Genomic DNA, 12,571 nt, shown 5'->3' with positions numbered 1-12,571 from the left:
TAGGGGGGTGAGTCTCGCTGCTGCCCAGGACGAGTTAATGAGGGAAGGGACCACAGCAAAGGTCTGGGAGCACTGCTTGGATGTGCATTCCCAAGCTGGAGGCTGCTGGGAACAGGAGAAAAATGAGCAGAACTTTTCTCCAGCCCTGAGGGGATAGGAGCAAGTCTTGCATTTCTTTAGCAATTCACAGTTGGCCGTAGCTTCCACTTTTTTTTTTTATTAGCTCATTCATCTTTGAGATAATTCTTGACACCAGCAGAACGTTATCATTAGCTCCTTCTACAGAGAGAGAAACTGAGGCTCAGAGAAGTTTGGTCCCTTGCCCGGGGCTGCTCCTAAGTGGTGGTTAAGAGAAGCCCTAACCTGGGCTCACAGTTCATCCTAGGCTGACCTGTAAGCCTTGTTGAGGAAGCAAAGCCTAGACACGGAGAATAAATAAAACCCCCAAACTATAGCGCAGTGCAAATATATGCTAGCCAAAGACAGGCCTTAAATGATTATCAACAAACACATTAATTCGTGGCGGGTTGTACTCCGTCAGCCACATCAAGTGTTTGAAGTGCCTTCTCTTTGGATCTTTCTATTGCTGAGCTTTCTGTTGCTAAGCAAAAGATCAAGAAGACAGAGTTTGTGCAGAGGTTTTGAACCTGGGTCTTAGAATCAGACCCGGCTCCAGCCCCACCTCCACCATTTGCCAAATGAACTTGGACCCCACTTCTCCGAGCTTCAGACCGCTCACCTGTCAAGTGACGGTCACACACCCAGCTCACCGGGACGGCCACTATGTAATTTTACGATGACGTATATAAAGCACACAATGCATGCCTAGCCCACTCAGGCGGTATTCGAGAAGCAAAGGGGAGTTTTTAAAAGGTTCACAAATGAGAATTGGCATTCACTGGGCGCAAACAATATATCCTTAATCTTCACAACGAGGTAGGTTTTATTGGTCCCATTTTATAGATGAGGGAATTGATTGAGGCTGGAGGAAATTCGCTTGCTCAAGGTCACACAGCCAAGGTGTGGGATAACCATGTTTCAGACTTGGGTCTGGCTCCGAGGTCATTACTTTTGTACTCTGCCACACCACTGATGACAGCGTGAGAACTGGAGATCAAAGGACTCTCGTGGAGACACAGAGGCTGAATTATGGGCTCAAATGGTGATGTATTTCAGAGCTATGGAAGGAGCTGCAAGCACCACTCTGTTTACGGGACTTTAGTCTGGATTCCGACTTGCATGGCCCCAAGTACAAACTGTTAGGTTCTCTAGGCCTTTCCTCCTTCCTTATCTCTCCCCTCCCACTGCTTTGAAGGATTTTCAGATCAAAGGTGCAGCCGCTCTCCAGGGGGATAATCCTGTTGCCTGTAACCTTGTTTTCCGAGTGTCCTTCACAAAGAAGGGCTTCGGCCAAAAATTTCTCCCTCTGCGTAATCACACAATTTTTCTTGGCCTTCACCAGCCCTCAGGACAGAGAGGTAGATGACTGCCTTCAGAAGCATTTTTATGCTGAGGAGCTGCCCAGAATAAATTAGCCAGTCCTCAGAAAGTGTTAGATACGCTACTTCCGTATCCTCATTTTATTTTCTGCTTTGGTCCTTTTCGTTCTTAAACACCACATCCTTTTTCCTTTCCTGAGGGCTGGCACCTTTTTACATCTAGCCCACTCCTGGAGGCAGGGGGTGGGGGGAGGCACATCTCTGCACCAAGGAAATTTTCTTTCTCCAGGTAAGAATTTGTAAGATTCTAAGACCCAGACATGATCAGCAAGTTGAGAACTGAACCGAAAATACTCCCAATCACCCAAGGGAAGCAGAAGCCCAGTGGATCCGGGATTAAAGATAACAAGACAGCATCTAAGAGATGGTGGCAGAAATAACCAAGTATTGGAGAGGGAGCCCAAGGCTGCACCAGGGGGCCCTGGCTCTCTGTGAAATGTGGCTTGCTGGAGAAACCTTCCTGGTTGATACAATTTTTAGAAACCCCTTGACAAGCCCCCCGAGACCCCTTCCCTCAGGGAAAGCTCTGTTTGTCCTTGGAAACACCAACGGGCTTCCTACTATTTCCCTGTTATTTCCAGGGATCTCAGAGAAGCCACTGAACGTCAAAGGGAAGACGTACTTGAAATTGAACCATTTTTAGGTTCTTTAAAGGCATGTGGACCCGGGGCGCCTGGATGGCTCAGTCGTTAAGCATCTGCCTTTAGCTCAGGTCATGATCCCAGGGTCCTGGGATCGAGCCCCACATCGGGCTCCCTGCTCCTCGGGAAGCCTGCTTCTCCCTCTCCCACTCCCCTTGCTTGTGTTCCCTCTCTCGCTGTGTCTCTCTCTGTCAAATAAACAAAATCTTTAAAAAAAAAATAAATAAAGGCATGTGGACCCTAACTTGACCTTGCTCTTTTGCCAGTCTTCTTTCCTACAGAGAGAGACTGCGAGTAATATGAAGGAAATTGCATTTCTCCCCCCCCCCCGCCGCCCCCAACCTTCTCTGGGCCATAATCTGACCTAAAGAACAACCACTTTCCCTCTGCTGGAGGTTTGCAAAGGTTGAAGGACCCATTTTCAAAATGGAAGGTGATCTAAAAATGTTCTTCTGTCCTGGCATTGGGTTTCTTAACATCTGAATCTAAAGAACCATCTTTCCCAAAACTCCCCACCCTATGTCCCTAACACACACACACACACACACACACACACACACACACAGACACCTGTCAGGTCCCCCAGCAACTCAAACCCCATCAGATTCTTTGGCACCACCTAGTCCTACTGAATCGAAAATTCTGGGGCTGGGGCCCAGCAATTCCCTAATCACCTGGAACTTATTAATTCATGAATTCCTGGCCTCCGGCCCCAGAGATTTTGATTCAGTAATTCTGCAGTGGGACCCAAGAATTTACATGTACGTCAAACTCCCGGATGGTGCCGATGCTGCTGGTCCAGTGAGTAGCTCTGGTGTCCATAGCTTCCCACCTGCCTCCAGGGCACAGATTTCGGCCATATGCTAAGTGGTAAATTGTGTGCAAAGATCACGGATGGACAGACAGATGGGAAAGGGAGGAGGTGTAGACTAACAGAAGAAAAAGAAGGAAAAGAAGTTCTGGCAGGGGAAAGCAATTCCTGGAAAAGAGACCTGTTCTTCCTCAACACACTTTACCAAAGCTTTTCTTTCTGGTGATTGCCATTTCCCTGTGTCTAGTCCCAATTACTTTCCCACTGATTCAGACCTACTAATGGTTTCTCAAGGGCCTTATGAAAATGGGGGCACAAGACCAAGCCCAACAAAAAGGATTAAGAGAACACAACCCTAGGGCCCAAGGTCAGACCTCCCCGGTGCAACAGGACATGGGGGCAGGGACACCGTGTCTCTGGAACGTCTGAGAGGGTTTTGTGCCTCCCTCCCTCCTTCACACTGGTCCCGTCCACAGAGCACGTGGTCTCCACTTCTCAGATTTCACCAGAATCACTTAGTTAAACATAGATCGCTGGCCCCATCCCTGGAGTTTCTGATTCAGTAGATTGGGCATGGGGTCTGGCCTGAGCACCTGCATTTTTAACAAGCTCCCAGTGACGTGGATGCTGCTTGCCTAGGAACCCCTCTCTAGAACCACTGGTGTGCATACCTGAAATCATACCAGAAGTCATTTAGAGTCATTTCGACCAGCGGCCACCAAGAACAATTCTCGGGGGGGGGGGGGGGCAAGTTGCTTCCAGCCCGGTGCCAACAGGTAGGGAAGCATCTGAACCTGGCTGTGCCTACAGCAGGTGACTCAGAAACGGGAGCCCGGTGCTCCGCAGAGGGGGACACCGTCATGCCTGGATGATGCCTTTTGTGAAACCCTCAAATGTTACGTATTTTCTCACTCAGAAAGTCCCTCTAACTCCACTGGATCTGGAAGTTTATACCTCCCTCTGAACATCACATCTCTCATGGTGTTTGTTATAGAAGTTTTACTGTTTCCTACCATCTGCCAGAAGAGATGATGTTTAGGCTCCGAGAACGGTCCCCGAGACGCTTGTTGATGGGACCAGCCTTCAGCCTATGGACTGGGCTTGCGGAGGAGGAGGTCAGCCTGTCTCACTGTGTCGCTTCTCTCTTCTCTCCCCCTCCCCTCCCTCCCCGTCTCCTTACCCTCCGCTCCCCCTGCAACCCCAGTGCATTCCCAGAAGCAGAACAGACAGACCTGCGTCCGCAAGAGCCTCATCTGCGCCTTCGCCATGGCCTTCATCATAAGCGTCATGCTGATCGCTGCCAACCAGATCCTCCGGAGCGGCATGGAGTAGCGCCCTCGCCCCGCCGCTGCGTCCCCGGCTCACCGTGCATGTGCATGCCCTGCGGGCCGACGCTGTTCCTCCGAAAGCAGACATGGACCAGGCAGACAGGGCACGGTGGAGTGAAGAACCCAAGGCTGCGGTGCAACGGGTGTTGCCCATCCACTTCATCTCCTTGGCAGGGACACAAAAGGGCTGTCTTAAATGCTTTAATGGTTTTGTTTCCTAATGCAATAAAATAGCCAGGAGTTCCCAGTGACCGCGTCAATCACCCCCAGGAACTCGGAAGAGAGACTTCATTCCCATCTCGGACTTTTCCAGTGGCCATCCAGGCTGGTGGTGTAGGAGAGCAAGAGGGAGGCGTGGACGTGCAGTCATTTCCATGCCCCGTTGTCTCAACCCCCCGGGGTCAGCTGAAGACTCCCGGCTGAGGGAACCCTCAGTCCCCAGAGGCTGACTTCCGGCTCGCTCCCGAAGAGGGGGCCTTCCATCCCACCCTGGCTTCCTTCCTCCACCCAGTGGAGCCCGTCCCCCCCCCAAGGCGTGAGGGGAAAGCCATCGAATGGGGTGCAGCGCCTGTCGGTGTGCAGGCGGCACCCCTCGCTTCCGTTCTTACTGCCTTTTCTACAGGACTCTTGTTGGCAGAGTTGGGGAGCTCTCAGTTTCCGTCGGCACTTGGCTTTCTGTTCCTAGAGCCCATCGCGCACCAGCATTTTGGAATCTGCAGAGAGCCTTTCTCCCAGCTTTGCCCCCTGTGCTGCCATTAGTGAAAAAAGAAGCATACTCGTGGGCATCTCTATAACCTAGACACATAGACAGACGTATGCATTGGGCTTCTTCATGTGTGACGTCATTCTTTCCTACTCGCTTACTCCTGATATAAGCTTGTCCTCCGACACACGTCCCTGCCTCCTTTGGGTGGGCCAGGTAGTTTCGGGGCGAGGGGGGGTGCAGGGAGGGACCGAGACCAGTGGGGAGGTGGTGTTGCAGCCCACCCCCCAGCCGTCAGAGGAGTCCTGGAGCCTGAACCCACCCATCCATGCCAGAAGACCCCTGTAAGTTCAGGTCCTTGAGCATCTTTCCTTCTTCTCGTCCTAAAATATGCTTTGTTAGTCTTCCCCAGATAAAAAGAGAAATACAATCCACAGTGGAAAGATGGAAAGATCAAACGACTATTTTACATAACACCTTCCAGCACTCAGATTCTACAACTGACTCATTTTCATGAGGAAACAAAAAGACGTGAATCAGCTTAGCCAGCACGACAGGTGATTCGCTCCTGCCTGCAGAATACTTCTGCTGGGGAAGGGACCTGGATCCCGTGGTCCGTGTTCAACACCATTTCAAGTCTGTAATTCCCCGACTTCTCCCAGAGGCCCCATCAGCCACCACTATTGACTCAAGCTTGCATAGTCTGATTGGCCGATCATCTTTCCGTGTGATGCTTTCCTTTGTACTTTTCCGAGCTCGGGTCTTCAGTTCTGTAATGGAATTGTCTCGCTCCTCTTTCTCTCCATCGCATCCTCAGGCTACATGCTTTTCCCGCTCCCTCTTCCCCTTTCTTCCAGTATTGAGGTGCCAGAATCTTTCCTCTCTAGGTTTTGCGGTGTGGTGTGTGTCCCCCAGATCCCCCCCGCAGTTTTCTCCCTTACTGCCTTCTCTGACTCGTCCTTTTAGGGTCTTCTTCCCGTTCACCTCTGCAAGCGCTTCAGGCAGCAGCCAGGGGGCAGCTGTAGAAACTTCCCCACTGTGGGAGACTGCAAATATTCATGATGAGCACAAGTAAAACTAGGGTTTGAGCCATAGTCCGGAGGATGGAGCAGGTGTAAGCTCCTAAGAGCCCGGGGGCTGAGGGTCCCGCTGGGAAAATGCCTGGAGTCCCGCACATCCAGGCCAAGGAAGGCAGCAGCCTGCCTGTCCCTCTCGCCCACCCTGCCCTGCCACGGTACACACTGCACATCTGCCTCTTCTCTCTCTCCCCCTGCCCGACTCACCATGGTCCTCAGGATCGGCTTCCGGAATGAGGACAGGTCCGAACACAGAGCACTAACACATAAGACAACTTCGTCATTAGTTTTTGCCCAAAGCAGCTTATCTCCCCCGACCCCCCAACTGGACTTGGATGGGAAGGACCCCATGAACCACAAGACCATGTCCTCCTGGGGAGCCAAAGCAGATTGAATAAAGACCCCAAGGGATGACTTCTAAAGGAGCCTGCCCCATGAGAAGGGATTGCGATGCTTCTTCAAAGGCTGGCTCTCTGCAAATTCTTCTGCCTCTCACCGGAGAACGGGGTCCCCGAAGGATGTGAGACTTAGAAGAGATTTTAGCCACGAGGCAGGGGCAGGGATTAAAAGCTCTAGAGAGGCAGCACCAACCTGTTCAAGGCCTCAGCATCCTCTCCCTGAAGAGGACACTTTTCCCCTCCCAGTGACCAGTAAGCAAGCCCATCCTACCCAGAAGGGATTCGAGGAGCATGCATCCCTTGTGAGGAAAGAGGACAACATGGAAGCTCTAGAACTATCTTGGGTGGGCTAGAGTTGACCTCCCGCCATGGTGCCCTCCACACGCGTGGCACCCAGGGGCTGAAGTGTGGGGAGATAGCCCAAAGCTAGTTGCATTCCTGAGACTTTGGGAGCTAAGAGCTTGTCTCTGTGCCGTGACCCCTGGCTGCTTTGCCTGGACCGTCTGTCAAAGGTGTTGGGATTCTTTGTAAGGCTTAAGAGGTTGACTTTCAGCAGGTACCGTCCATACCAGAGCTACTTCGGGTCCTCGCCACAGTTACTTATGATGCTCACGGATAAAGCGTGGCTCATTCTTGCTGTAAGAACGGGTGCCCCCCCAGACCACACAAGCGATGATCGGGGAGGCATTTTGCTAGGGGGACAAGGCACATAGACCCTGATCCCCTTGGCTCCACAGCAAGCTGTCTCCTATCACTCCAGACGCAGACAGAGCCCCCAGACAGGACCCAGCATGGGAACTATTAGAAGTGGCTTCCAGAATGTGCGTGGGTCCCACGTGACCAATCTGTAAAAGAAAGGGGGGGGGATTATGTTGCTATGGCAACCCTTGCATTCCACCCCGAGTTTGCCAAGGCACACAAAAATAGGGAACATTTTCTTAAAGAACACTTGGGCTCTGCCTGATTGCAACCTGACTCCCCGCATCCACATCCCACTGGTGGAGTAAATTACACTCCAAAAATCTGGCGGTTTCTCTGCCTTTTCTTGTGTTTTGAAACCACCCTTCCATTTGCTCAGGAGAACAGGAGCTACCTGAGAGCTGGGTGGTATTCTCCCCACCCCACCTCCTCTCCCCCTTCCCAGGGCCCGGAGCAAAGACCCCTTCATCTGGGCAAAAAGGCAGAAATGTCGTTTGGAAGGCAAAAAATATTTTAAGCTTCAATCTTTAAAAGCATCTGTTTGCCTGTTGAGACGCTCTCCCACAAGCCAGAAATGTGAACTGGAGTGAACTGAGGTTTACATGTGGTCTTAGGCAAGCCCAGAGGCTTTAGAACTTTCTAGGTGTTTTATTTGCAGAGAACAAGATGTGCGCCACGAGATGTGTTCTTTCCCGATACCCGTTCCTGTCTCCAGTTTCACATGACAAATGGTCTATCTTGTGGTTAGCGAAAAGAACCGAGTGAAAGATGGCTAGCTCCTTTTGACAGTGATGCCCCTCCCATCCTCCTCTCTACAGAATCATAAAGCGATATATCTAAGAAGGGGAGGGAGAAATTTCTCTTTTATTCCAAATGCCTTCTCTAGGCTTTAGTCCAGACTCAGGTTATAAATCAAAGAGAGTTTTGCTCTTAACTCGTAGCTGGCAGCCTCCCCGGGACCATGACAGAAGAGTAAGGGGGCGACCGCCAAGCACAGGTCCTTGGGTTGGCTGGCCTGGCCATGTGTGGCTGCATGTCATGAAACCCCGTTCCGTGATGCCGTTGCCCTCCATCCCTGCAGAAGCTGCTGAGCTCTGCTCCTCCCAGCTGGAGGTCCCAAACCATACTGGGTCAATCTACTGCACTATTTCTCCGAAAGCCCATAGCGATGGTGTTATTCACCCTGCTCCGTGGAGATGTAGGGAGATCTGGAACCCCACTGCGAGGAGGGGCCCCTTTTCTGATAGTGTCATGACGATACAGATGGGCTGAGCCTAGACTTCTAGACTGTGGCACGTACTGGTCATATTCCCTGGATGACTCTCTGGAGAACAGCTGTCTGCTTTGAGCTGAGATCAGAACTTTCCCGTTGGCCTCTTCGGTGATCCCCACAGGGCTAAGGGTCCATAACCTAAAGGCCTTGCCATAGCCATTTTCCCTCACCACCTCATTACCCAACTGTCCCAAAGCGGGGGGCAGGGGAAGAAGCCATCAGAAATAGAAAAGTAACATTATTCACCAGCTGGGGTTTTCAACTTGAATTATTTAAAGCGATGGCAAAGTAGAGGAGGATTCGGGCTGCCCCTTGTGGACCCTGTCTCCACGACAATTTAAATGTCAGAACTGTTCAGCTTCACTTCATACTTCCTTCGACTAAGTCACTCAGGGGACTGTCCTCGGTCATGTGGCCTTGCCATAGACTTGGTTTGGGGAGGAATAAGGTCAAATGCACAAACCAGCCAAACATTTCTCTTAGTAGCCTGTGCTCATTGCTCATGCGCATGACCATGGTGCATGGCTATGGTTTCTACTTTATATTGGTTTGGGACCCTCTTTATATGGTCTCAAGGGACATGATAACAAAGCTCAGAAAGTCTTCATAACAAAACTAATTTGATTCCATTGGCTTGAAATAATAGCCACCAAGAATCAGGTGTCGCCAGTCCCACGAAAGGCAGTCCTCTGAAACTGGAAAATACTTGCCCAGCCCCTGCCCCCTGCCCCTACTTCTGGTAGCTTATCGGTTGAACACCCACGCTGAGCATAGCCCTCACCCACCTCTTTTCCTTGAGCTTGGTGGGTTGGCTGTCAGAACTGTGCTTCTCACAATGTTCGAAGTTACTGTCCAAGAGAAAGGGTTGCAGGGGCTGGAATTTCCCAGTGGAGTAGAAGAGCAGACTAATTAGGAAGGAATATTCCAGGGAATGAAAAATTCAAGTGTGCTGTTTCTCCATCACTGGACCTGTAAGAGCAAAAGAAAAATTGTAAAGGGCTGCAGAGGCTGGTCTCTGGACGTTTTCCCTGTGTGTCTGGCCTACTTTGGTAACACACAAGGGACTGAGGGCCACAGGGTTGCTGCCCATCAACCCGATCCCTCTGACATGTGGGGCAAGCGTCAAGAGGAGGCTGGTGGGTAGCTCACCTCTCCTTGGGGGATGCGGACATCTGCCAAGCTCAAAATGCATCTCCCAGGGTTTTCTGTCTGGGCTCAGACCCGTTGAATTAGGCCAGGAGAGCAGAGCTTAGAATCAGAAATATGGGAGCACAATCACGTGCAGGACCCCACCAGCCACCCACCAGCCTGATGATTTTGAGTGACGTTCTCTTCCTGGCCGCAGGTTTCTCATCTCTAAAGCGAGAGGAAAGGTAAACCAGAAGAGCTTCCCCCCCCCGCCACTGTGACTCTGTTTGTCTGAAACGAGTCAAAACGATGCCTAGACTTGAGAGGGTCCCTATTCCCCCATGAATGGTGTCAGGGACTGGCAGTTCTTTTTACACGGCAGCTCCCAAGAGGCAGTTGTAATAAAGTATCACTTTTGGTGTCCATGTCTGTAGATGAAACAACGCAAATTGATTTATGTCAAATGTGTGGTGTCTTGCAAGTAAGAGGTTTTGTTTACTCCCTAAGGTCTTGCTGACTCAAGGGAACATCAAAGATGGGCTTTGTGCCCTCATCTTAGCCAGTGTGAAAAGTAAGGGGATTTGATCACTTTATCGCAGATCTTGTGCATCAGAATTCATGAATAAGTAGGGTGAAACAAAGCCAGATCCCAGGAAAAGATGTGTGTTTCTCCATCTGAGAAAGCCTAACTGGAAGCTACTGAATAAAGAGCACAAATCCCAGACCGACTGACCTTCCTTCCTTCCTTCCTTCCTTCCTGCCTTCCTTCCTTCCTTCCTTCCTTTTTTTCTGGCCGTTCCTGTATATGTGATAGTGGCTTATAATTATTCGTAACACTGCAGAAGGAAGAGAGTCACTGTCTCATGATTGTCAGGAATAGCATTAGCAGTCTGGGGAGACCAGCCACTGCGGTCTTTTGAAGACTGAGGGATGCTGAGCACAGATGCCTGGTTTAGATGCACCCCAACCCTGATGAGGGGTGGAGGGCAGGACGAGTGGCTGCTGGACCCATAAAAGTCCCCAGTCCTTCTGCCCCATGACAACATAACATCCTAGGTCTCTGTCCCTTTTCCTCTTCCTAAAGTGGACTGAGGCTTTTATACAAGCTTGTTTTTATACAAGTCCTACAGTTCTTCCCTGGAAAGACCCAGATTGGTCAGGAAAGGGTCCTCAGCTCCTGGTAGAAATTTGCTCCTGGCAAGCCAGTGTCTCCCAGATCTCTCCAAGGAAAATCAACTCATATTCTTCCTTTCTGACCTGGAAATCTGTTTTCAGGGGTCCTTGAAAGGTTTCTTAGTGAAGTTTGATTTTTTTTTCCCCCCAATTCTGAATCCAGGAAGAAGCTCTTTCTCCAAGGACTAACCAAAGACAATGCCCTTGGATGGAAATCAGATCCAGAAAGTCTGGTCAGGCAGTGGGCTGGCGAACTGTCATCTGTTGAGGATTGGGGGCGGGGGGCGGGGGGCGTCAGTGAGCCTAGGAGTCATTAGACTTGAGACGTGACTTGTTTCTCAAAGCACAGTATAGTTAGTGGCTGGATGCAGATGAGAGCACAGCTGAGGACTGTCAGGACCAGTATGCCCGGAGCCTGGCAGCTCTCACATCCAGAACGGGCCACTAAGACTGAAATCCTGGGTCACAGTCTTCCCATTTACCTCATTCATGTTCCTTTTTTTTTTTTCCATTCAGTATTAGGTGATGATTTCTGCTATTAAGTGATGAGAGAGTCAGCAGACTAGTCAAAAGAAAATCTTTATATAAAATGTAAATATTAATATAAATTAACTTGGCATGCAACTTACTAACCCAATGAAATATATATTATTAATATGTTCTCTTAGTGTATAAAGGAAAACTGACTGCCATATTTACCAGATGTTTTCTGTAACCAAACTCGTCTGTAAATATATAATCTGTATAAAAAAAAGAGTCTAATTTACCATTATTTATGCAATAGAAAAAAATAAAAGTTTTTTTTTCTTTTGAGGAGAGATTCAGTTCATTTTCGGTGGTGTGATTTGCAAACCTGCCACGAAATTCGTTCCTGTGACCCTGAAGGGTTAACCAGATCTCTTTGGACGCCAGTCCGGCATCACCCGCTTGCAAGAAGCCACCAGCAACGGGATCCGGTCTCACGGTGGGGCTTTGGAAGAGAATGATTGACGTCAGGGCAACTAAGCTGACTATGGGCCATGTGGTGAGAAATAGGAAACATCTTCTGGCCGGGGGCAGACATGATAATTAAGAAAACTTTGCAGACACCCGAGCTAATGGTATCATCCTCTCGGGATTCCATTTGCCAGATTCTTCCCTAGATTAGCGCTGGGGCATGGCAGCACTTTTCCTTCAACTTTTGGGATTTGCAGTGTTATTTGGCACAAAAAGAGATGCCCATTCCCTTATATCAAGAAGTAAACAAAGGCTAAATGGCTTGACTAAAACACTAAGTGAGATCCTGCTTCATTTTGGACCAGAACCTTGGCCTCCTGACCCCAGACACCATGAGGGCATCTTACATTTTCTTTACTTTTCAAAAACGTTATCCCACATTTTCCCACATGTCTTGCATTTAAGCCAAAAAGCTGAGTTTCCATTTGGGTAGAATCTCCCAGGAGACCCTCTTGTTAAGTGTTACATTTTATATACCTTCTCAGGGGAAAGTTACAAGGTAAAATCACTAAGCATTTGTTATTGTTTAAAAATTCTAAAAATAGAGTGTTCTAGACATAAAACACACGTTTTTCTCTCTGCTGAAGGGGGTCTCTGGCAAATTCCAGTGATAATGACTTGGATTTTATCCTCTCTGATCTGATTTTTTATTTTTTTTTATTATAAAGGAGCATTTAGTCATGAATATTTATTCTCCTGGGGTAATTACCCCAGCAGGGACTGTCCTGCAGGATAAAAGTCCCACTAGGGGGCTGACAAACCCCTGACCACAGAGATAATGAAGCCTGAACATTGGCCCAACCCTGGTCATATCCAAGGTAAAACAAAGTGCTCCCTCAAGTTATG

At 49.5% G+C, this 12,571-nt stretch overlaps 1 protein-coding gene across 3 annotated transcripts in view; it reads left to right on the top strand.

The window, feature by feature from the left end:
- The window catches only part of CALN1 (calneuron 1), a 418,542-nt gene extending 407,000 nt beyond the window's left edge, over positions 1 to 11,542 (top strand). For all 3 annotated transcript variants that reach the window (XM_078074520.1, XM_078074519.1, XM_078074517.1), the window contains exon 6: positions 4,156 to 11,542. In XM_078074520.1, coding sequence (XP_077930646.1) covers positions 4,156 to 4,283 — 128 coding nt within the window. In that variant the 3' untranslated portion in view covers positions 4,284 to 11,542. The remainder of the gene's footprint in view (positions 1 to 4,155) is intronic.
- Positions 11,543 to 12,571: the final 1,029 nt, after the last annotated feature.

This window comes from Halichoerus grypus, chromosome 6, assembly GCF_964656455.1.
Source record: "Halichoerus grypus chromosome 6, mHalGry1.hap1.1, whole genome shotgun sequence".
NCBI lineage: Eukaryota > Metazoa > Chordata > Mammalia > Carnivora > Phocidae > Halichoerus > Halichoerus grypus.
Note: the sequence above shows the minus strand (reverse complement) of the source record. Positions and strands in the feature narration are given on the sequence as shown.